We start from the raw sequence: 21,809 nt of genomic DNA, 5'->3' as shown, positions 1-21,809 counted from the left end.
ATAGAATGCTCCCATAACACTCAGTGGATGTCAAGGTCAGCCAAATGCTTTCCGGTATGACTCAGTGCGAGGGAGTGCCAGACTAGGAGAGCTCCAACACCTTGCTAGGTTTTCCCAGGCCCTTTCTGTGTACACCTCAACACAGCATGGTCACATTTTGATCATAGTGGAAACTCTACTCTGACCCAAGAGTAGACTCGGGCCCCTCCACACACACCCCACTGCACAAATCCCTCTTGGCCTTTTTTGGTTGTTGTTGTTGCACCTTTTTCTATTTCTTCTCTACTTCATGACGAATGTTAACAATTTTCTTAAGCCACCTAAGCTCAGGGACTCTGTACCGACAGTCATGGGTCCTAGGTAACGCAGTGACTCACACAGAAGAACATGTGGGTAATTGTCCAGTGAGACACTGACTCATTGTGGTAGGCTGTATCACTCTTCTCAAATAACTGTACTCAGGGCTGTGCCTGCCTCCAGGGTACAGGGACCCTGATGGCTTTACCACTCTGTGACGCTAACTCAGAAAGGCAACAGTACCTGCCCAGCTTGCCATTGCAGGTATTCCCTTAGCCTGTGTTTTCTTCTCACTCTTTAACCTGCATTTGGCTGTTGTCCAACAAATTAGAGAATCCAGATGCTTCAGGATCCAGCTGTCAATGTCTGACACTCACACCTTGGCCTCCAGTGCACAGGACATGGCTCCTTCACCAGGACTGGGAAGAGGGGCAATTCTGTCTAACTTCTCTACCTTCCAGGTGATGAACTCTGTTCTCGGTTGGCTCCTGGACTCTTCCAGCTTCACCTGATCCCTCCCCTCCCAGTCACACTCAGTTCCATAGACGTACTGGATACTTAGAGCTCTTAACCATCAGCCAGGACGATCCACAGCCTGACTCACACCTGCTATCTCTGTTTGGCTGCAGGGTTACTAAGGAAACACACATACACAAATCACATGCGTATACATGTGAATGCATTCTCTCTCTCTCTCTCTCTCTCTCTCTCTCTCTCTCTCTCTCTCTCTCTGTGTGTGTGTCTGTCTGTCTCTCTCTCTCTCTCTCTCTCTCTCTCTCTCTCTCTCTCTCTCTCTCTCTCTCACACACACACACACACACACACACACAAGAAACACACATCACAGACCAGCATTTTCTCACTAGATCTATCAACTCATTCACAATGAATATTCAAAACGTTTTCCTCTATAATACTCATTTTTCATTTATAATTAATTCCTTCTGGTATGTAGGTTTGCTCCAACAAATGTTTATTAATCATGCAGTATGAATCCGAGACTAGGGCTGAGCCCACTACAAATATCAACTGGTCCTTGCATGTATGGAACTTACATTATTGAGACAGAGCAATGGGTACAGCAGTCGACCTAGATGAAATCACAGGGCTTGCTACTGCATGCAAGGCATGGGATTCCTTGTGATTACAACCACAGAGGACATGGGAAGACCTGAAAATAGGACCTTAAGGATGATACCTCGGGTCCGGCTTGGGTGGCCAAGTGGCAAGGCCACCATTCACTATGGCATGCACGTGACATGTGAGAAATGAACACACTTGCTCTAGAGAGGTGGAATCAAGACAGAGAAATCCTTGTCTGTCGGTGAAATGGGAGGCGGGGGCTCAGAAGAGTGAGATGGACCCCTGGGAGTTGGAATTAAAAATGGTCGTGATCCAGCATGCAGGTGGTGGAAAAGAGAGGCGAGTCCTCTGCAGGAACCACAAACAATCTTAACCACTGAGCCATTTCTCCAACCCAACTCTAATATATTTGAATACAATTATTTGAACAAAATATATTTTGAACTAATGAGTTGTAGGCATCTAAAGAAAAAAAAATGTATGTATCCTAATCTTAAACTACTTTAGGTAGAGAGCCCGGAACGTAAAATGTTCACACCTTATCAACATTTCCATTTATTGCAAAACCATTTTTACTGCTTCATTGGAAATGACCACGTTTGGTTTTATATGCAGAGATTTATTAAATAAGCTTGACCTCATCCCAGCATAAGGGAATCAGGGGCAACGAAGGCAGATATGAATTATCTGATTGTCAGAAAGTCCCTTCAGCTGAGCCTTATGCTTAGAGTTGGTAAAGTGGAAATTAATTATACGAGGATGAGACTTGATGATATCATGTGGAGAGGGTACAGACTGACACCTTTGCTCAAGTCCTGGGACAGATGCCTTATAGACGGAATACTGCCTGGAGCTGACTTTGACGGTCCCCAGAGGCTGGTGAATAATTCAACAGAAATAAAATCTTATTAGCTATTTCTTACGCTGGAAGCTACAATTACCTTCATTACAAAACAGCTCCTGCAGTCCTGATACTGAAGCATAAATATGTGTCTTCAGGGCTCAAAGGCCAGAGCACTCTTTTAGACGGAACACAGAGAAAGCTTCCTGAGGAGGTTTGCAAACACGCTTTGGTAAATCCTGCTGGCTTGAATTAGGAGTTCTTTCAGCATTGCAAGGAATGGGAATTACCAATAGGTTATGCTAGCACCCACATCTAGTTCAAGGGGAAGGAATAAAACCTAAAAGACAATCTTCCCTCTGCATTAGCTGTGGGAGTGAGCAGAGTGGGTCCTTCCATCCACTGCTGAGGACACCAAGTAGCAGCATGGGTAACCAAACCTAGTCCCCAGTTCATTTACCAACCAGCCACCATGTAAAAAACGAGAGGAAGATTGCCAGTGACTAAACTCTAAACAAGAGGATAGGCTTCTCAGCTCAAAGTGAGCCTTTTCTGACGCAGGGAGGAAGGGGTTAACAACATCAGAGATGATGATGGTACTGAATTATAAAAATGTGTCAGCTCGAAATTCAGACACAACTCAGCTACTCGAGCTAAATTTAGTGATAAATTGGTCTTGCCTGTTTCCTGTAAGCCCTCTACGGCACAGAGGGTCTTCCTCTACTGTAATATCAACCCGAAATAAGCAGAAATGTTAATAGGATGTGAAAATTAAAACTTACAAAGACCACCCCCATTATGGAAAACACCTTTCTTTAAATGCTATGTGTTCATTCAAATATATTTGTGCAGATAACTAATACTAATTAATGTTAACTCACATATGTTAAAATGTACCTGAGTGTTTTCCATAATATTTTTCTTTTTTTCATGCAACAAAGGATTTTTCCAACCTGGGCTGACTCCAGTGTCTGGACACCCACATTCAGTGTCTACTTTTCAAGACTTCGTTTAGCCAGGCCTGGTAACACACCTGTCATCATAGACCTAGGCAATGCCGCGGGAGGATCTCAAGTCTGAGGTCAGCCTTGGTTACCAAGTGAAACTACGTCTAAATAATAACAACAATAACAGAGTTCAATTTAACGTTTACTCACTTCCTCCCGCAAAAATATTGTTTTAATTTCAACAACTACCACTGAGTCCTTAGGTGCTGGCCACTGCAGAAAGATTCATACAGATTTTCTAATTTTATTCGTACAGTAATCCAATGTTTGGGTGTCTCTGATCTTTGATCTCTGACAAATCCTGCCGTTTCTTTGCCCTGCTGTGAGTCTTCTACTGGCTCCGCATTGAGCCAGAAAAGTTGCAAACCTGCTGCAAAGGGCCATAGAGAAGAGGGGAGAGGCCTTTAAAAGAGACACTATTGAGGTCTCGCTAGCAACAGCAGGCCCCACGCCGCGTGGCCCGAGTGCCCTTAGGTCGTCACCTGCGCTCATTCCCGCAACGCCAGCCCTTTATCACCGCAGCCTTGCGATCGCGGGCTCCCTGAGTCTCGCTCCTTAGATCCTCTCTCTGTCTTGGGGTCTGGACAGTAACTAAAAAGCTCTCCAGTCGAGGTGATCCCAAAGGAGGAAGGGACACGATGGGGCGGGGCCAGCCACCCAAGGTCCCCTGCGGAGGACGTCACCGGCCCCAGGTGCGGAGGGCGGGAACTGCCTCGCACCTCCCCGTGGAGCGAGCGCATTCCCCTCCTCCATCCAGGCTGCGGCCGGGCCCACGGCTACCCTTTCGGACCCGACCACACCTGGAACCGCACCCCGGGCCGGGCAGAGGAGGAGAAGGGCGGCCCCGAGAGGGAACCTGGCCAGGAGGATCCGCGGGGCGCCGGCGAGGCCCGGAGGCGAGGGCGCGGCGGAACGAGGCGATGGCGCGGAGCCCGGGCGGCCGGTGCGCCCTGCTGCTACTGCTGCAGCTGCTAGCAGTGGTAAGTGCAGTGACCCCCGCGCCCCGGCAGGAAGGCGCCGCTGTCCCCACGGTGGGCGAGCAGGGTGGGCGGAATCCGCGCGCGCTCAATCACTCTCTCCGCATGACCGTGGCACTCAGGTCCCAATGACCTTTCCTAATTGGGATCTGTGGGTGCGGTGAGCCCCGGGGCAGGGAACCCTCTTCCGAGGGGCCCGAGGCTTTGTTCGGAGCCTTCTGAGAAACACGGAGGCAGTGGGAAGCCCCACGCGCACCCTCTAGCAAGTTCGCTAAAGTTCCCGCAGCCTCCAGCTCCTGTAGCTACCGATAGTCAGTGAACCGGGAAACCAGGAAGGACTCGAGTTCCTAGAATGAACAATGACAACTAAAAAACGCCTGCTCGAAAAGTATTGTTTACAGAGCTTAAAGTTCTACTTTTAAGATGCGTTGGTTACCTTCCTGAGCTGTTAGTACTTCCTCGGTATTTAAATAAACGTATGTAAATTTGTTTATAATTTAGAAGGGAAATCGAATCATCAAAGGAATGGTCTATTTAAAAGAAAGGGTTTTCCACACTAGAGGCAACGTTCCGATCCAAGGTCTAGATTTCTTTCCGTACGTTTGGTTTCTATGCTTTACTCGGATTTTAAATGGCTGTGTTTGTTTGTTTGCTAACGAAATTGCATATAATTCAGGAATGCCTGTTGTGACTTACTGAGATTTGCCAACTGGGTTTTGATAAATTGTGGGATCATATCGCAGAGACTTCATAAATCGGTTCAGAGAGATTAGATACAAAATGATACCCTGTTTTCTTACATCATGATTGAAATTTAAAAGGTAAGTATATCCCCTCTACTGAGAGATGAGAGAGAGACAGAAAGACAGAGACAGACAGACAGACAGAGAGAGAGAGAGAGAGAGAGAGAGAGAGAGAGAGAGAGAGAGAGAGAGAGGAGTTAAGGTAGGAGAAAGAGAAGAGAAATGGGGACCGAAATCCTGGCATGGGGTGGTATGGGTAGAGAAAAACAATAAATTTTTTTAAAGGAAACACAGAAGAAAGATGAGTAAATTCAACCCAAAGATTTACATGCTTTCCGAAGTCAGCTTGGTAAGGAACTACAGGCCAGGCCACTGGTCCAGCCTGTTTAATGCTGTTTGGTTTTGCTTTGCCCGTGATGTTGAAGTCATTTTTCATGAGATATTTCTATGACATAATCTTGGGCTTTGTTTTTGACCTGAGGATTAACTTCATCCCCTCCTCCTGCTGCTTCCTAGCTAAGGGGAATACCAAGCCAACAGCTCTTGGCTCCCCTAGAAGGTTCAGTATAAATTCTCTCTATGTAAGAAGAGAAACTCCATTTAATTTCCACATATATAGCAAACAAGCAAATTCATAGACTAGGAACGGTGAGTTTAGGCTTTCCGTTTTAGCATTTTACGTGTGTTTACTTAATTAGGCAGTGATGGGCTATTCCTCTAAAAAGGAGCAGAGTCCTTAGGCTGTTCTCTATCTATATAGTGCTTTTCCTGATACAATCTGAAAGGGTGTGGTGACCTACTGAAAAGAGTAGGCATTTCAGCATTCTGCTCCCAGTTCCTAAGAGGTTTGTGGCGGTGCTTTGTGTTGTGTAAAGGATGGGAAATGGTGGGTCCTTCACAGGAAGGAATGTAAATTGTGCCAGTTTGGTCAGTTCAGCCCCATATAACAGCATTTACTGCAGCCTGTTCCAGAAGGGGAAGAAAAAAAATTTTAGAACTAGAGAACTCAGCTGCTGAAATGTTTACCTTGCAGACTGGAGGACCTGAGGTCGATTCCCACAACCCACGTAAACTGCTCACGTGCAGGTGCACCCTTATAATCCCAGTGTTGAGGAGGCAGAGACAGGAAGAGTCCCTGGGGCTAGATGGCTGGCTGGTCTAGCCTGCTTGGCAAGCTTCAGGCTTAGGACCCTGTCTCTGAAGGCAAATTGGGTGGCGCCTAAGGAACAGTCCATGAATTTAACTTCTTGCCTCCATACCTGCACAAGTGTACACACAGTCACCAACTCACGTGCGTGCATATGTATGTGCACGAGTGAGCAAGTGCAAGCGAGCGTGCGCGCGCGCGCGCACACACACACACACACAGGAACACACATTAAAAAAGATTTATTTCAGAACATTATAGTTTGACTGTACACAGAGTAAAAGAGTTGAGGAAACCTACACCAATTTGAGCTGTTGGAATTTCAAAGCCACGGTTCCAGCCACTGAGGGAGCTGTGTCTTACCTGTGGTCACAGGACAGGAGCCACAGTATCCCTGCCACAGTCTAGAGAGCACTGTGACTGGAATGCATAAGAAGACAAATGTCTGTATCTCACCCCTGGCCATCCACAAATCTAGAGACTAAACACCAGAGGCTGAATATGACTGACTGTGACAAAACCCCTGTGCAGCACGGAAAGTAGTGGAAACATGGGCTCCTTCAAGTGTCATGAGTACAGGTGGTGCATCCATCGTAGCCTGTGTGTGTTCCTGTGTGTGCTCTCAGATCCTAAACTTCTTGAGCATGGTGGAGCCCATGAAGTTAGGAATTCAGGCTGGAGTTTTGGATTGGAGACACTTTGTCAATAAAGTCTGCACATGTTGGTTTTGTAAAACTGCTGAAGCCTGTGGGTCCCAAACCTTTCAGTTAAGGGTGCTCACTGAGAGTGGCCGAACCCACGTGTTAAGTACTGTGCCGCTGAGGAGCTGTTAGTGGTCTTGGCTTGTCCCCTACGTAGCACACCACAAAGTAACTGTTTAGTGTCCCTTACATTTATGTAACTCTGTCAAAATGACAAAAAGTGTTCTGAATAAAACCTGAGAGTCTTCTTCCGTTTCAAGCATCCTTCATCTGGGACCTCTTCACCATAAAGTTAGCAGCAGACAGAGTTCAGGTAGTTTCTAGAAATGCAGGGACTTATACACACATATATTCCTAAATGCAAGGACTTATGCACGCACGTATTCCCAAATGGGAGGACTTATATATATGTGCGTCTTCCCACTGTTCTCTACCTGAGATTTCCCATTTCCTTAAGTTGTGGCGGTGTGACTATGTTAGCAGGACACGTGGTATTGTCACATTATGGGTCAATGTTTTAATATATTTGGTATTTCAAACTACCATTTATTTTAAATACCACTAATAGACTTTAGTAGACACTAAGTTAGTGTTTCAATACTGTGAAAATAGTGTGAAGTTACTGTAACACCTTTAGTTCTTAAACTCTAAAACGACCTCAGAATATCTAATATACTTGGGCGTGTGATGCGATGCATTGTATATATTTTAAGCCATTCTAAGGATAGGAATCTGTGGAAGGTAGGAGAAGGAGAAATTTTCAGATCATGCCTCAATTTTGCCTTAAATAAAAATCAAACTTCATGTTATTGATTGAAATTCAGCCTATAGTCCTGAGGTAATGTATTTAATAGATGTTTCTTTACCATCTCCCAGTTCTAGAGCTGGGATAGCTGGACAGTGGGGCCCTGCTCCCTGCATCCATCCATACCTCTCTCCAGCATCTGACAGCTGGGAGACTGTCCCTGGCACCCTGTGCACGTGTGCCACTCTAGTCTCCCATCTTCACGTGGCAGCTTCTCTTTTGACACCTATGGCTGTCATCCCCCTCTGTGTGTCTGTGTCCTGCTTTTCGAGGACACCAGTTACACTGAGTAAGGTCCAGCCTCAGCTAGGCTTGGCTGAATCTGCAGAGACCCTTGTTTCCAATAACTTTGCTTCTGAATCATTACCTTTCAACAGCTCCTCTTAGGGGATACAGTGTAACAAGTGGGCTGTAAATTTAAGTCAAAGTACTTTACCTGAAAAATGAGTCTGTCAGTCTAAATTCTCCCTTATGGTGAGGGATTCTGAAGCCAAACTCAAGTTTTCAAGGCTGAGGTGAAAAGGTGTTTTTACAGAAACTCCAGTTGACCCTAGTGTAAGAATGAGATTAGTGGTCTACATTTTCCAAATCAGTTGAAAGTGCATCCATGTCTACATGGGGGAAACACATAGAGCCAGGCATAGAGGTGTACACCCACAGTCACAGTACGTGGGAGACCAAGGAAATAGGGTCTTGAGTTCTAGGCTATCCTGAATTGTAAATTCCAGATGAACCTGAACTACATAGCTAGACCCTGTCTGTAAATTAATTAATTAATTAAGTAGCCATATCTGGATTGATACTTTTACATTTTTCTTCAAAATAGTTTTATTTATTTATGTGTATTTTTTGTATGTGTAAACATGTACACCACAGTGTGCATGTGAAGGTCAGAGAACCACTTCAAGCTTTCTCTCCTTGTACAGTGCGTGTTCCAGGGATCAAACTCAAAACACCGGGATTGGCACCAAATACCTGAGCTACTGAGCTCTTTCTGGCCTCTGAATTAATACTTTTTAAAACAGTCAAATTCTATTAAAAATTGGCATCTAAAGATTTATTTATTTTGTGTGCAAGTGTTGTGCCTGCCTGTATTGTAAGCATACTGCATGCATGCAGTACTCACAGAGGCCAGAAGAGGGCGATGGGTGCTCTGGGTCTAGAATTACAGACACCTGTGAAGCACCACGCTGTGCTCTAGGAACCAAATCCAGGTCCTCTGCAAGAACAGAAGTGTTCTTAACCCCTGAGCCAGCGCTCCATTCCCCAAACCTAGAACCACAAACGAGCTTTAGATGTATTTTAGCCTCCCATTAACACAGCTTTTTCTCCATGGGTGCCACAAAGCTTAGCTACCTTGAAGCACTTTTTAACCATATGCTCTGTCGATGATGAAAGACATCTCCCTGTCCTTACTTAGTTCATGCTTACATTTCAGAAATATACCTTGTATGACATTAAACATTTTTACTTTAAAACTAATTGAGCTTTTTTATATATAGGTAAGTTTGATAATTAGTATGCAGGAAGTTGGAGTGCCAGGATGTATATCACAGTCATGATAAGAAATGCCTATAAGAAAATAAAACTAGCCATGTATAACCACTTAGTGCTACGCAGTGTGCTTGACACAAGGAGTCTGTAGCAAAGGCAGACATATCCTGCCCACAGGATGCTTACAGTCTTGTAATGGCAAAATGGAATGACTAGCTTTCCACTGGGGACACAGAAGAGTAGAGATTGACACAGTACAGAAGGAGCAACTATGCCAGCCCTGGGTGTCCCAGACACAACAGGAGAATAATGATAAGTTGATGAAATGGCAGGAAGAGGAAGAGGTCTAGGTGGAGAGGACTATGCTCAGGCCTGAAGGTCCTTTGAAGGACCTTTAAAGAGTCCTCATTGCCTTAACTAGGATGTGAAGCAGAAGGATGGATAGGATGGAAGTCTTTGGCCTCCAAACTAATAGAAGAGACCAAACGGCTCCTTGACAAGTGGTAGTTTGGGGAGGCACATTGCTTAGCTTCATGCTGTGAACAGCATGCGGACAGAAGCAACGGACAGAAGGAATGATTTATTGTGAGTCTTGGTTCCAGTGGGTTCCACCCATCACCCCTCCCTTTTTTTTTTCAGCAAACAGGTTAATTCTGGGAAGGGAGTAGGTGGCAGCAGCTGAGAGGGTACAGACCCCAGAATCATGAGCAAGAAGGTTGGGAAGCCACCCGGTGGCCAGGCTGGATATCACTGACCTGGCACCCTAGCTGTTTGTTGTTCCCTAATCGGTTTCCCAGCATCTTAGCTTAACATAGCTGCAGTCTGAAAACCTCAGCCATCCAGACACTTGCCCTTAAGCCTTAGTCCTCCTCTGCCTCCTCGTGCCATCCCCATGCCAATGGCACTGCCAAAAGATGGCCCTCCACCTATCTGTCCATTTTGATTTTCTTAGGACTGCCCTCCTCTCCTTACATTTCTCCTGGCTTATTCCTTTAATTTTCAAACTGTCTCCTGCCTCTTTTGTAATACCAGAAAATCCTTCAGAAACACAGTAGCAGATTCCCCCATTCTAAAGCTCCCTCATGATAAGCGAAGGTCCTTCCCACTTTGTCTGAATCTCTGTGCCTTTTGATCTGTGGCTTTCCTCCTTTCTCCTGTCTTCTGTGCCTTCTCCAAAGCCATGCCCATTGACACCTTCTCCCTCCCAGCAGGGAGTGCCTTCTGCCTCTGCAGATGCTTTTCACACAATTAAGACTCTCTCCCTCTGTAGTGTGCACTTTCCCCCATAGTTCTTTTTTTTTGGGGGGGGGGGTTTCGAGACAGGGTTTCTCTGTGTAGCCCTGGCTGTCCTGGAACTCACTCTGTAGACCAGGCTGGCCTCAAACTCAGAAATCCACCTGCCTCTGCCTCCCAAGTGCTGGGATTAAAGGCGTGCGCCACCACCGCCCGGTTCCCCCATAGTTCTTACTGGTTAGTCATGGTCAGTAATGGTAGAAAAACCATCATAAGTTCAAGGTATAAACAATTCATAAAATTTAAATAACTTTCATGGTCATATATCATTGTGATTGTTCCTATTATAGCTGTTATGCATCTCTTTCTATGCCTAACTTATAAACTACAACACTGTCGGTATGGTTATGTAAATAATAATCTCATGGATACAGAGATCAGGACCTGTCTCTCTTGGGAGGAATAAAAACTTCCTTATTATCTCCTAGCTAAGCTCTGACAGTCACTAGAGTGACATCCTTATTGCATATGCATAGAAACTCAGTGAATTCCTTGGACACAGAAAGTGTCCTTCCAAATGAGCTTATCTCTTTCTGTGTTTGAGAAGCCAGCAACGCAATCTGAATTGCACTGGAGAATTTGTGGGGGAAAAAAAAAACTGGAAATAATTATGTACGGTAAGCAAAATAGACCAACATCCAATGAAATCACATGTCTCCTCTCACACATGGAATCTTAAATAATATTTGTGTGGAACACAAAAGTTTTTATAAGCAGGGCTATAAGAGGGAGTGAAAAGGCCTAAGCAAAACAAGAAGGGAGAGTGGTGGCAAGTGTGTCTGTTGTAAACGCAGGGGCTGGGGCAGTATAGAGGGAAGGGGGGAACAAGCAAGAAGGGGCTGGGACCAGGAGGAAAGTGGGACAGAGTGAGATCATCCACATATTATAAAATAGCACATGACACCCCCCCCCTTGCTTTGTGTGCTAATATGGGGGGAGGGGTGCTAAACACAGTGCCCAGATAGACTGAATAGGAAGTACTTGATCCCTGCACATTTCACAGTCCTGAATTATGTGTGTGCAAAGCAGTCTTTGGGTGCACTCACACTCTCCCATGATCATGGAGCTTACAGTAGTGCTGGCAAGAGCACTTGTTTGTATAACACCCTTCGCATGCCAATACGTGGAGCTGCATAAAGAGCTTTCAATGTCTACCAGCGCACATAGGCCAGTGCTTGGTGCTGCAACGTAATGTACAAGAAATTTACCTGATTTCATGGCTAGAATCCAGCAAACGTGTTCAGGCAACCTGACGAACCATTCCATATTGCCAGTCCACTTTTCTGGAGACAATTTTTGATCACTTTCCTGTGCTTCCTGGAGTCTTCCTAGCCGACCAGTGCCATCTAGTGGGGGGGGGGGTGGTAGACAAGGCTGCATTCTTAAACCCCAGTGAAAAAGATTAGCCAGTTTTCTAAATTTATTTTTAAGTGTAATTTTCAAGGATAATTATGCTGCAATTAAAAATCAAAAAAAAAAAAGGAAATTGCACATGATTCTTAAATGTCAAATAAAACGGAGCACATATACACTTTAACTTCTGGCTTGCCTGATTTTAAAGGCATTTGTGGCTACCTTTAGAGAAATGTGGCAATAAAACGATATTTATTTATTTATTTATTTATTTATTTATTTATTTATTTATTTTTACTGATAAATGTCCAGGATCAGTGTAACGCAGTCTTGGGGCTGGAGGGAGGGCTCAGCAGTCAAGAGTGTTCACTGCTTTTGAAGAGGATCAGAGTTGGGTTGCCAGCACCCACATGGGGCAGCTCACAACTGTCTGTAGCTCCAGTTTGAAGGGATCTGACACCTTCTTCTGGCCTCTGTGTGTGTGTGTGTGTGTGTGTGTGTGTGTGTGTGTGTGTGTGTGTGCGCGCGTGCGCGCATGCGCGCGCGCGCACGCACACAGAGAGAGAGAGGCCCACTCACACATATACACACAATTTCTGAGGCAATCTATGGCACATAATTGGCACTTAGAAGGTGAAAACCTTCCTGTATAACTCCAGTGTTTAAATTTCATCATGTAGAAGTCATGTCTGCACACAGCAGTCTGCATCAAAGGGTTCATTATCTGGCTTATGGAATTGCCCAGGCCCAGGCTGTCATCTTTTCTCTTCCCCTTGCTACCCTGGGATTTTTAGGCAGTGCCTTTGAAACTGACCTTGGAGGACATGGAGCATAGATATTACCTAGAAAGTGAATAGAAATACATCTTCCTGGGCCCCACTCCAGACCTATTGAACAGAAAATGATCAGGTGGGGCCAAACCATTTCCACTGTAATTCTGGTTCCACCAACATGTGATAGGCACTGTTCACATGTTAAGCACTGCTCATATGATGAAAACTGAGGTAGAAAAGATGAAGCACTATGAAGGACAGCCTCTGTTAGCCACTGAGATGCTTCTTAGAGAATGATTTAGGGGTGCTAATAACATCAACTATGAATAAAAATTAATCTTGACTTTTTAAGATTTTGGTTTGTCTATTGAGGAACTGGCATAATGACAAAGAACTTCTTAGGAAATAAAATTTCCTTGCAGGATAGGATAGGATAGGATAGGATAGGATAGGATAGGATAGGATAGGATAGGTTAGGATAGGATAGGATAGGATAGGATAGGATAGGTTAGGATAGGATAGGATAGGATAGGATAGGACAGGACAGGACAGGACAGGACAGGACAGGACAGGACAGGATAGGATAGGATGGGGGCAGGTTAGATGTAACACAGCATGGCTCAATTCATGTTTCAAAATTTTGAGTCTGTAAAATGGCACCAGGCAGAAGCCTTCCTTCCGGTTGGAGCCAACTTTAGTGGGTGATTCAGCAGAAGTCATCGTCGGTACTTTGAGACTAACCTGTTATCTGAAGAGCAGGCAGAGGTTATGGCAATCATATACTTTGCTGCTCACCCGTCAGGTATTTACTGGGTTCAAATGCAGAGCTCATAAACGTGAAAGCAGAGTTCAGAGTCCTGCTTTCTTCCGCTACTGAGGATTTTCTCAAAATTAGCAGCCGTGAAGACTCCAACTATACACTTAAGCCAGCTGTTGAGGGCCATGTACACATCTGGGTCTTTTATAAGTTGAAGTTTGAAGCTAGATTGTTCATTTATTTAATTTTTTTTTTTTTACTTACTAATACAGGGCCTCACTGTGTAGCTGTGGCTGTCCTAGAACTCACTATATATAGCAGGCTGGCCCCAGACTCACAGATACACTTCCCTCAACCTCCAGAGCGCTGGAGTAAAAGGCATGTGCCACCATGTCTGGAAGAACTTCTTATTATTATGATTATTATTATAGGCGAGCACACATGCAATGGCCCATGTGGAAGTCAGCAAACCACTTTATGAAGTGAGTTTTCTCCTTCCTCTTTTACATGGTTCCAGGTATGGAATTCAAGTCAGCAGGCTTGCACAACAAATATTTTTACCCACTGAGCCATCTCACTGGCCTCAAAGTTGAGATTTTTTTAACTAAGTTGTAGCATTTACCTATAAAGTAAGAAATACAAAGACTAACCTCCCTCCATTAAAAAAAAAAAAAAAAAAAAAAACCTTAAGAAGACTGAGTGACATGTTAAATTCCAGTATAAATCTGGTCCACATCAAAATTATCAGAGAAGTGCTTCAAAACCATGGGACTCCTGACATCACCAAGACTCAACCTTTGCCAGCCATGTAAGACTCTATAACCAGAGAAACCCTTCCAAACCTTCTTCAGATCTATGCAGGAGCCAGATCTCCAGTTCTGTAGATAGAGGCAGGAAATGAGGACATGTGACCAGAAGAAACAAACAAGTGGCATCCAGTGCCTCCATTGCATCTCGTCTTATTTACTTATTAACTTATCGAAAGTTGAACCCATTTCACGGATGGATTTGAGCAGAGCCAAGGACCCTCAGTCTGATGCTTAATTTGGCCTTCTATATAATCCAAAGGAGAAACAAAGAATTTTGGAGCATTTTTTCATGTTTAGACAGATGGAGTGAGCATGTTCTAGAATGATCTTGTAAGTTAATAGGAGTTACTTTTCTCATTGTTAGCAACAAACACACACACACACACACACCCCTAGGAGAACAGTAGGCTGACTGAGAGTCACAGTCTGAGAGTACAGTCCGCCCCCTCCCCCCCCCCCAATCCCCAGTGCGGAGGTCCTGGAGGCAGGAGAATGAGGATGTTGGCGACATGTTGCATTTGCTGGCTGGCAGGAGGTGGAGGGGTGATGCTGGAGCTCATCTCCATTCTTTTAGTCAGTCAGGGACCACAACAAATAAAACACTGCCTAGGGTAGATTATCCCACCCTAATTACCCAGTCTAGAAACTCACAGGCCCTCCCAGAGGTTTGTCTCCTAGGTGATAGATTCTCACCCTCTGTAGACATCTCTGTGGAAGTATCACACCACCACCATGCAATGAAGGTGAGACAGCACTGAGATTACTTCCCGTACCTCTGTTCAGTAGAAGATACTAGTCTGAGATGTCAACTCACGGTGGAATCGTAGGCCCTCAGAAGGAAGTTCAAGGTCACCTGCAGTGGAGCAAGAAGATTTCAGAGAACCTGTCGGCCAGGAGAAGTGGTCAGCCAGCTAAACCCAGTCTTCCAGAGTCCCTGGTCACAAAATAGCTTCAAAACAGAAAACCCTTTCTATTAAATGAGAACAACAAGGATATTGTTTGCATTTTTTTTTCAGTGCTATTTGGCCTTCCTTGCTGCTAAATGTTTTGTTTTGGTTGATTGGTTTTGGCTTTTTGCTCCTTACCAGGAAGGACAATTTTTACACGAGGCACAAAATCCTGCAGTAGAAATGTTTAAACTTTTATGGAGTGAGGAAGCTCTTAAAGGATTTTTCTGGTTCATCTAAAAATCTTAGTTTGACTAAATACATAGAAGCTGACTTTTCATGCAGGCATTGCATGTGACATCATCTGTCATTAAGTTCCTTCTAAGAACAGTGAGTCATAGCTGCTCACCCATGAGATGTCTGTTCCCAAACTTGGGTATGTCTTGCTTCTATCTAATTTGTATTTCTAGGAAATTGTCTAGGGAAACAGATTTCAGTAAGTCACTAAAAATGCTCACATGAGTTGGGTAATACATCACTTCCTTTTATCTAGTAAAATATATGCAACTTGGTCAGAATAATATAGTGACAGTGACATGTAAGTATGCCTTTTTGCTAGGGCCAATAAGATTCTAGACAAGAGTAAAAATGGGAGACTGAAGAGATGACCCAAGACGGGAAGAGTACTTGCTGCTCTGGGTTCAGTTTCCAGCACCCCCTCTAACTCCAACTCCAAGGGACTCTGACCCCTTCTTCTGGCTTCCAGGCATCTGCACTGGAGCATGTGCATACATACACCATACACACGCACACACGCACACATGCAGTGCATGCACAAAGAAAAATGAATATTTTTTAAACATGGAAATGATAAATAGGCCATATAATTATCAAAGAGAGATTGATTGGTAGGAGGCAGAGAATAAGTATCAATTCGAGACTGTCCAGGCTGACGTGACTCTGAGACATCTTGGATGAAGGCACTAGTCTTTCCTGTACAAAATTCCTACCAGCGAAACTTATCTCAACATGGTCACTGTGTCACTGAGAATATAAAGTTATGGAGCACATTTTGTCTAAAGTAATATAGAAAACGTAAGAAATAATGTATCTAGTGATAACATAGGCAGTAGATGATTGTCTAAGGCTGCCATAAGTTAACTTTTCTATATGCAAAGACATCATAATCAAGGCACATTATAGAAGAGAATTCGCTTGGGACTCAAGGTTCGAATCCAGGAGGTGGAGGTAGCAGGTGGCAGCAACTAGAACAGCTCAGTTCACAGCTCACATCACAAACCTCAATCAGGAGGCTCAGAGAGCTAACTCACAATAGCATCTGTCTTTCTAAACCTCAAAGTCTGAGTCCCACCCCAACCACTGACCTCCTTCCTCCACCAAGGCCACACCTCCTAATCCTGACCAAATAGCCACCAACTGGAGACCAAGTTTTCAGATTCCAGAAACATCTCATACAAACCATAGCTTTCTATCTGCCCAGACGCTCACCTTAGAGCTACAATATCAACTGACCTTGAATTTCTTTTAGATGAGACAAGAAGCAAAAAAAGGTGGATGGGAAGGGTAATTATCCACAGAGAGAGAAGACTCCACAGGGAAGCCTTGAAGGCAATGTAGATGCTGTCAGCATAAATGTTCAGAGAAAGGTTGTTTCCACATCACATGGACTCTGTGGTCTGTGTTTCCTAATGTGGAAAAAGCAAACAAGGCTGCCGAAATTCAGGCTGAGGACATATTACAGTGAATTCATAATAAATGGAAAAGTGAAGACAATCCATGCAAACTACTTCCAGTTTGGAGTTAGCGGTAGAGAGTTGCAAAGCTGTAGAACTCAGTGGTAGCAGGCACAGAGACGGTGCATCTTCTGGGGTGTGAACAACCCAAGTCTGTTTGGTTAGCCAATGCACACAGAATGAACATGTTTAGTTTGCCTTAGGAAACAATGACGGAAGGTTAGCCAAATGACCGGCATTCTCAGAGATGATGATTGTGGGCGAGCAAGAGTGGCAACCAAAGTAAACAGTTGGTGGTTAAGTTAGAAAAGTCCTCAGGACATGTGTTGCCTGAGGAAAGAGGAGGGAGGACTGAAGATATGGTCTCAGACAAACACATGACATCATTGTCCAGTATGACTCATGTCCAGTATGTCATACTCGATCAGAAGTCAGCATGACTCCCGGGTTTGGAAGCTCGAGATGCTGATGGTGGGGGTATCGTGAGGGGGAGACAGAGCTACAGTGACTGTAGTTTGTAGTCTGAATGGAGCACATGTTTGCACAACCCTGAGGAAAGATACCCAGGCCCCTGTGAGCATGAGATAACCCACAGGGTGGGGAGGAAATAGCTGGAGGAGGTCTAAGGTGTCAAGAGGCAAAGGACTTTGTTTTTAATTTTTGTTTATTCATTTTGCATATGAGTGTCAGGACAAATTTTGGGAGTCAGTCCTCACTTGCTGAGGCAGTTTCTCTTATGTTTTAGGTGACAGGCCAGCACCCAGCTTCTGGGTGACTACCCGATGCTGCCTCCCATCTCCCTGCAGGAGTGCTGCCATTACAGATTTGCACTACAGCACAGGGTTTCAGAGTGGTCAGGTTTGCACAGCACGTGCCTTTACCCCTGAGCCCCATTCACAGAGTTGTTTGTTTGTTAAAATACTAGTTCTCAGGGCAGCAAGATGGCTCAGCAGGTAAAAGCACTTGCTATCACGTCTGACAACCTGAGATCAATCCCCAGGTCCCACATGGTGGAAAGAGTCTCTTAGGCTCTGCATCCTGTGGCACATGCATGCCCTTCTATATATATATATATATGCATGTATACGCCATCCCATACATATGTGTATATACACACACATATATACATTGTATATATGTATATGCATGTGTACATATGTATATGCATGAGTATGTATGTGTGTATATACATATATACATTATACATACGTATGTGTATATATTAATACACATATATATTAATTACTAATTGTTCTCTGAAGGAGGCTTTGTGGACCAAAGAAGGAGATAGATTCTGTCCTCTGAATCTGGTTTTTGGACCGCCAGGGAGAACATTACAACTCGTTTTTTTTTTCCCAAAGCCTGATGATAGTCACTCTTATTTTTAATGTCTACAATTTTGTTTTACAGGTCTGCTTGGACTTTGGACATGGACTTCACTTAGAGGTGAGGACCTAAGAGGGACTTGGGGAACCCAGTGCCGTAGTTTTCTGGTGAACAGATTAACTGTGCCTTACTCAGTTGGAAATCTACACTGCCTTAAAGCTGGACCTTCCCATTCAAACAAGCACAGAGGAACACACACCAAAAAATGCTCAGTACATATTTTATTTATAAATCAATCAATCAATGCCTTGCAGACTTGGTACTCACATTTCTTTGGTCCTGTTACGCAGGAGGCACTGGCAGGTGGGTCTCTATCAGTTGGAGGCCAACCTGGCCAACATAGTGAACTGAAAGCTCTTTACCCATGAGTATGAACTTGGAGATCGTGGAAGGTTTTCCCTGAGCTATTAACGAGGAATTAGTAAGGGATAGGACTTCTACAGCTTTACATTGTAAGTTTTAATCATCTGTTTCTTAGCATGAGAGTGAGTCAGAGAGAGAGTAAGAGGGAGGGAGGGGAAAATATAATCAAAATATAGTACATGAAAATTTGTAATTGATAAAATGTTTTAATTATAATCACATTATATTAAGAAAAAACATATAGAAACAAATAACAATGTAAATATCCTAAAATAAAACACACGCTTACTTAGTGTAACAATGCAAGTAGAAGAGTAGAGGAACCAGCCGCACAGAGCCATTTCTGGGATCCCAGCATGCACGACCTTGCCTGGAAGGCTCTAATTTGTATCAGCAGTTTCAGAAGAGTAAATCCTAGAACCCACAGGTGTATATTTTTAACCCAAAAGTCATCACAGAAAGTGAATCTCAGTCGTCAGCTAGTGAGAAAGGGAAGCCCTTGACTGGCATTGTCTCTAGCTTGTGAGAGACTAGGGTGTTTGTCTGCCTTTTGACAGCCTCACTTTGGAAGCCTGTTCTATGGAGAGCTGCCACTTTAACAGCTGGGAGGCCGTTCCTTGTGTGCCTGTGGAGTTTAGTGGAATACATACATTTCTTTTGTAAAAGTAAAGTTTAAAAAACTTTGAAGCATCGGAGACTGAAGAGACAGCTCTGGTTAAGAGCACTGGCTGTTCTTTCAGAGGACCCAGGCTCAGTCCCTATACCCACATGGCAGCTCACAACTGCTTGTAACTCCAGTTCCAGGAGATCTGACACCCTTGTAGTAATGCACAAAAAATAAAAACTAAATAAATGTATTAAAAGTTTCAAAATGTATCTTGTTTTGCGCTATTTTGTTTTTTTTTTTAAATCAGGTTTATTTTAACTAATACCTTAATGTGTGTACTATGTTTAAGTTTAGGAAATTACAGAATGTCTCACCAAGGTATGTGATAACTAAAGGTAATTCTGTTAACAGGTCTTCAACACAAGAAGTGAAGGCAAACTGTTTCCCAAGCGCACTCACTTGGTGCGTCAGAAGAGGGCCTGGATCACTGCCCCTGTGGCTCTTCGGGAGGGGGAAGACCTTTCCAGAAAGAACCCAATTGCCAAGGTAACAGTTACAGAAGACTATGGTATGGTGTGTGTGTTGGCCAGGTGGCTGAGGCTGTGGCATATGAAAATTACTAGGTCCACTTTCCAATATAAGGAGAATCAGGTGATGTACATAGCAAGTTTTAGAATATTCAGGATGCATTTGAAAATGACCAGAACTTACCTTTTAACAATGCAGAAGACACAGCATCAATAATACATGATTTTAGGATTTGATTCAGCTACAACTTGAGGAATCTGATATTGGGTCAATCTTAGTCTAATAGTAAAAAAAAAAAAAAAAAAAAAACTTACAATATTTAAAAGAGGGTAATATCATTAAAAACAGGCAGACTGGGGTCTAAGAAAGTGTGACTGTGACATGCATCCTCCTAGGCTTGGGACAGCCCTGTGTGCATGTCCTCTAGAGTCAGTGGCTCACAGTTCTCTTCTCCTCCAGGATGACTCCAGTTTTCAAATAAAGTTCATGCAGTACCAGCATGGAGTGTTCCAAATCCCTTAGTGGGGTTAGCTGTACAAACCTGGATCCGCAACCCCACCAGTTGGTCTACTTAAAAGTGTTCTTTATATCCTGACCATTTCTGTGACTAGCTCTGTAATTCCATCTAGGTCAGTAGTAGTATGGGATTCTTGCTCGATCCTTTCATGGGCGTGGCCTGAGACAAGAAGAAACACAGATATTTACATTATGATTTATAACAGTAACAAACTTACAGCTGGGAATTAGCAATGAAATAATTTTATGGTTGGGGGTCATCGCAACATGAGGAACTGTGTTAAAGGGCCACAGCATTTGAGAGGTTGAGAAGAACAGGCCTAGGTTTTCCTTCCTTCCTTCCTTCCTTCCTTCCTTCCTTCCTTCCTTCTCTCTTTCTTTCTTTTTCCCTTTCTTTCTTTCCACTGTGTTTACTTATTATTTTCACATTGGTTTAGTGGGAAACCCTCACACTCATGTGGAGGTCAGAGAACAACCGTGAGAATGTCTCTCCCTCTGCCGTGTGTGTTCCGGGGACTGAACTCAGGTCATCGGGCTTGGCATCTTCCTAAACATTCTTTAGATTTTAACAGCTTTACACATATCTATAATGTTTATTGTTTCCCTCCCCGCCACCTTCTGGCTCCCTCTTCCTACACTGTCCACAGTGACTACACCGTTAGAAGACACTGTCTCCTCCAACAACCATAAACAGTCCTGAGCTCCTCAGGAAGCACGGAACTCATGGACCCTGCTCCTATCCACAATGGAAAGTTAGAAAGAAAAAAAAACCCTCCAACAATTACTATCTATTTTACCATGAAATACAGAACAAACATCCATGTCTCTTCTCTTCAGTCCCCATGCTCAAATCCATGTCATCGCCTCTCACCTGTCTTCCTGATTTCACTCTTGCCAAATCCTCACCCACACGAAGCCCTTTCTCTGCAATTAGCGAGAGCAGCGTGGTCTGTGGAAGCTCGGGGGGGGGGGGGGGGGGCTGCTGGCCTTGGCCTCTCTCTGTCCTGGATTCCCACCTCCTATTTCTCTGTACCCTCTATACTGGCTACAGTCCCCTCCTCCTGGAGTCTGTTCCCCAGGGGATTTGGGTGCATGACATCATCACATCTCTGCTCAAGTACCACCTCCCCTCCATTCTCTTTTCTCTCTGACCCTTTATCCTGTGTGAATTTGGCTTACAGCATATTTGACTGCTAGGCATTGGCCAAACACTGCTAGCTTGTTGTCTGCTTCCCTCATTAGCATAGACGGGCTCAGGGCTGCCTGTGCCCTGCATGTGCGGGGGTGTTCGGTAAACATCATGTAAATGTCTACTCACCTGCATCCAAGGTTGATCTTCAACTTTCCACTCGTATATGTGAAGGGCTTCTATAAGGGAACTACAGCTATAGAATCAAAGACAATAGTTCTCTTTAACTAGCACCATGTCGTTTTTAGTTTTAAACATAACCACTGTCTTTCACTTTTATTTTATGTGTATGTGTGTTTTCCCACATGAGTGTGTGTTTACCACATGCATGCAGGTGCCCATGGAAGCTAAAAGAGGGCATTGGACCCCCTGGAACTGGAGTTACAGACACCTTCGAGCCACCATGTGGGTGCTGGGACCCCATCCCAGGTCCTCTAGAAGGGCAGTCAGTGCCCTTAACCACTGAGCCATCTCTCCAGCCCCAACCAAACTGTTTATG

At 44.2% G+C, this 21,809-nt stretch overlaps 1 protein-coding gene and 1 long non-coding RNA gene across 4 annotated transcripts in view; one reads left to right on the top strand and one right to left on the bottom strand.

Annotated features, from left to right (window-relative positions):
* LOC143434368 (uncharacterized) overlaps positions 1-3,905 on the bottom strand; it is a 35,782-nt gene extending 31,877 nt beyond the window's left edge. For 2 of the 3 annotated variants that reach the window (XR_013103831.1, XR_013103832.1), the window contains exon 1: positions 3,711-3,905. This is a non-coding gene — a long non-coding RNA (uncharacterized LOC143434368). The remainder of the gene's footprint in view (positions 1-3,710) is intronic. The other variant, XR_013103830.1, reaches the window with a different exon arrangement.
* Dsg2 (desmoglein 2) overlaps positions 3,852-21,809 on the top strand; it is a 43,594-nt gene continuing 25,636 nt past the window's right edge. The window contains exons 1-3 of the mRNA XM_034518227.2: positions 3,852-4,208; positions 18,132-18,167; positions 19,489-19,623. Of these exons, the coding sequence (XP_034374118.2) occupies positions 3,867-4,208; positions 18,132-18,167; positions 19,489-19,623 (513 nt within the window). The 5' untranslated portion in view covers positions 3,852-3,866. The remainder of the gene's footprint in view (positions 4,209-18,131; positions 18,168-19,488; positions 19,624-21,809) is intronic.

Source organism: Arvicanthis niloticus, chromosome 14 (genome assembly GCF_011762505.2).
Source record: "Arvicanthis niloticus isolate mArvNil1 chromosome 14, mArvNil1.pat.X, whole genome shotgun sequence".
Taxonomy (NCBI): domain Eukaryota; kingdom Metazoa; phylum Chordata; class Mammalia; order Rodentia; family Muridae; genus Arvicanthis; species Arvicanthis niloticus.
This window is presented reverse-complemented; position numbering and strand designations above follow the sequence as displayed.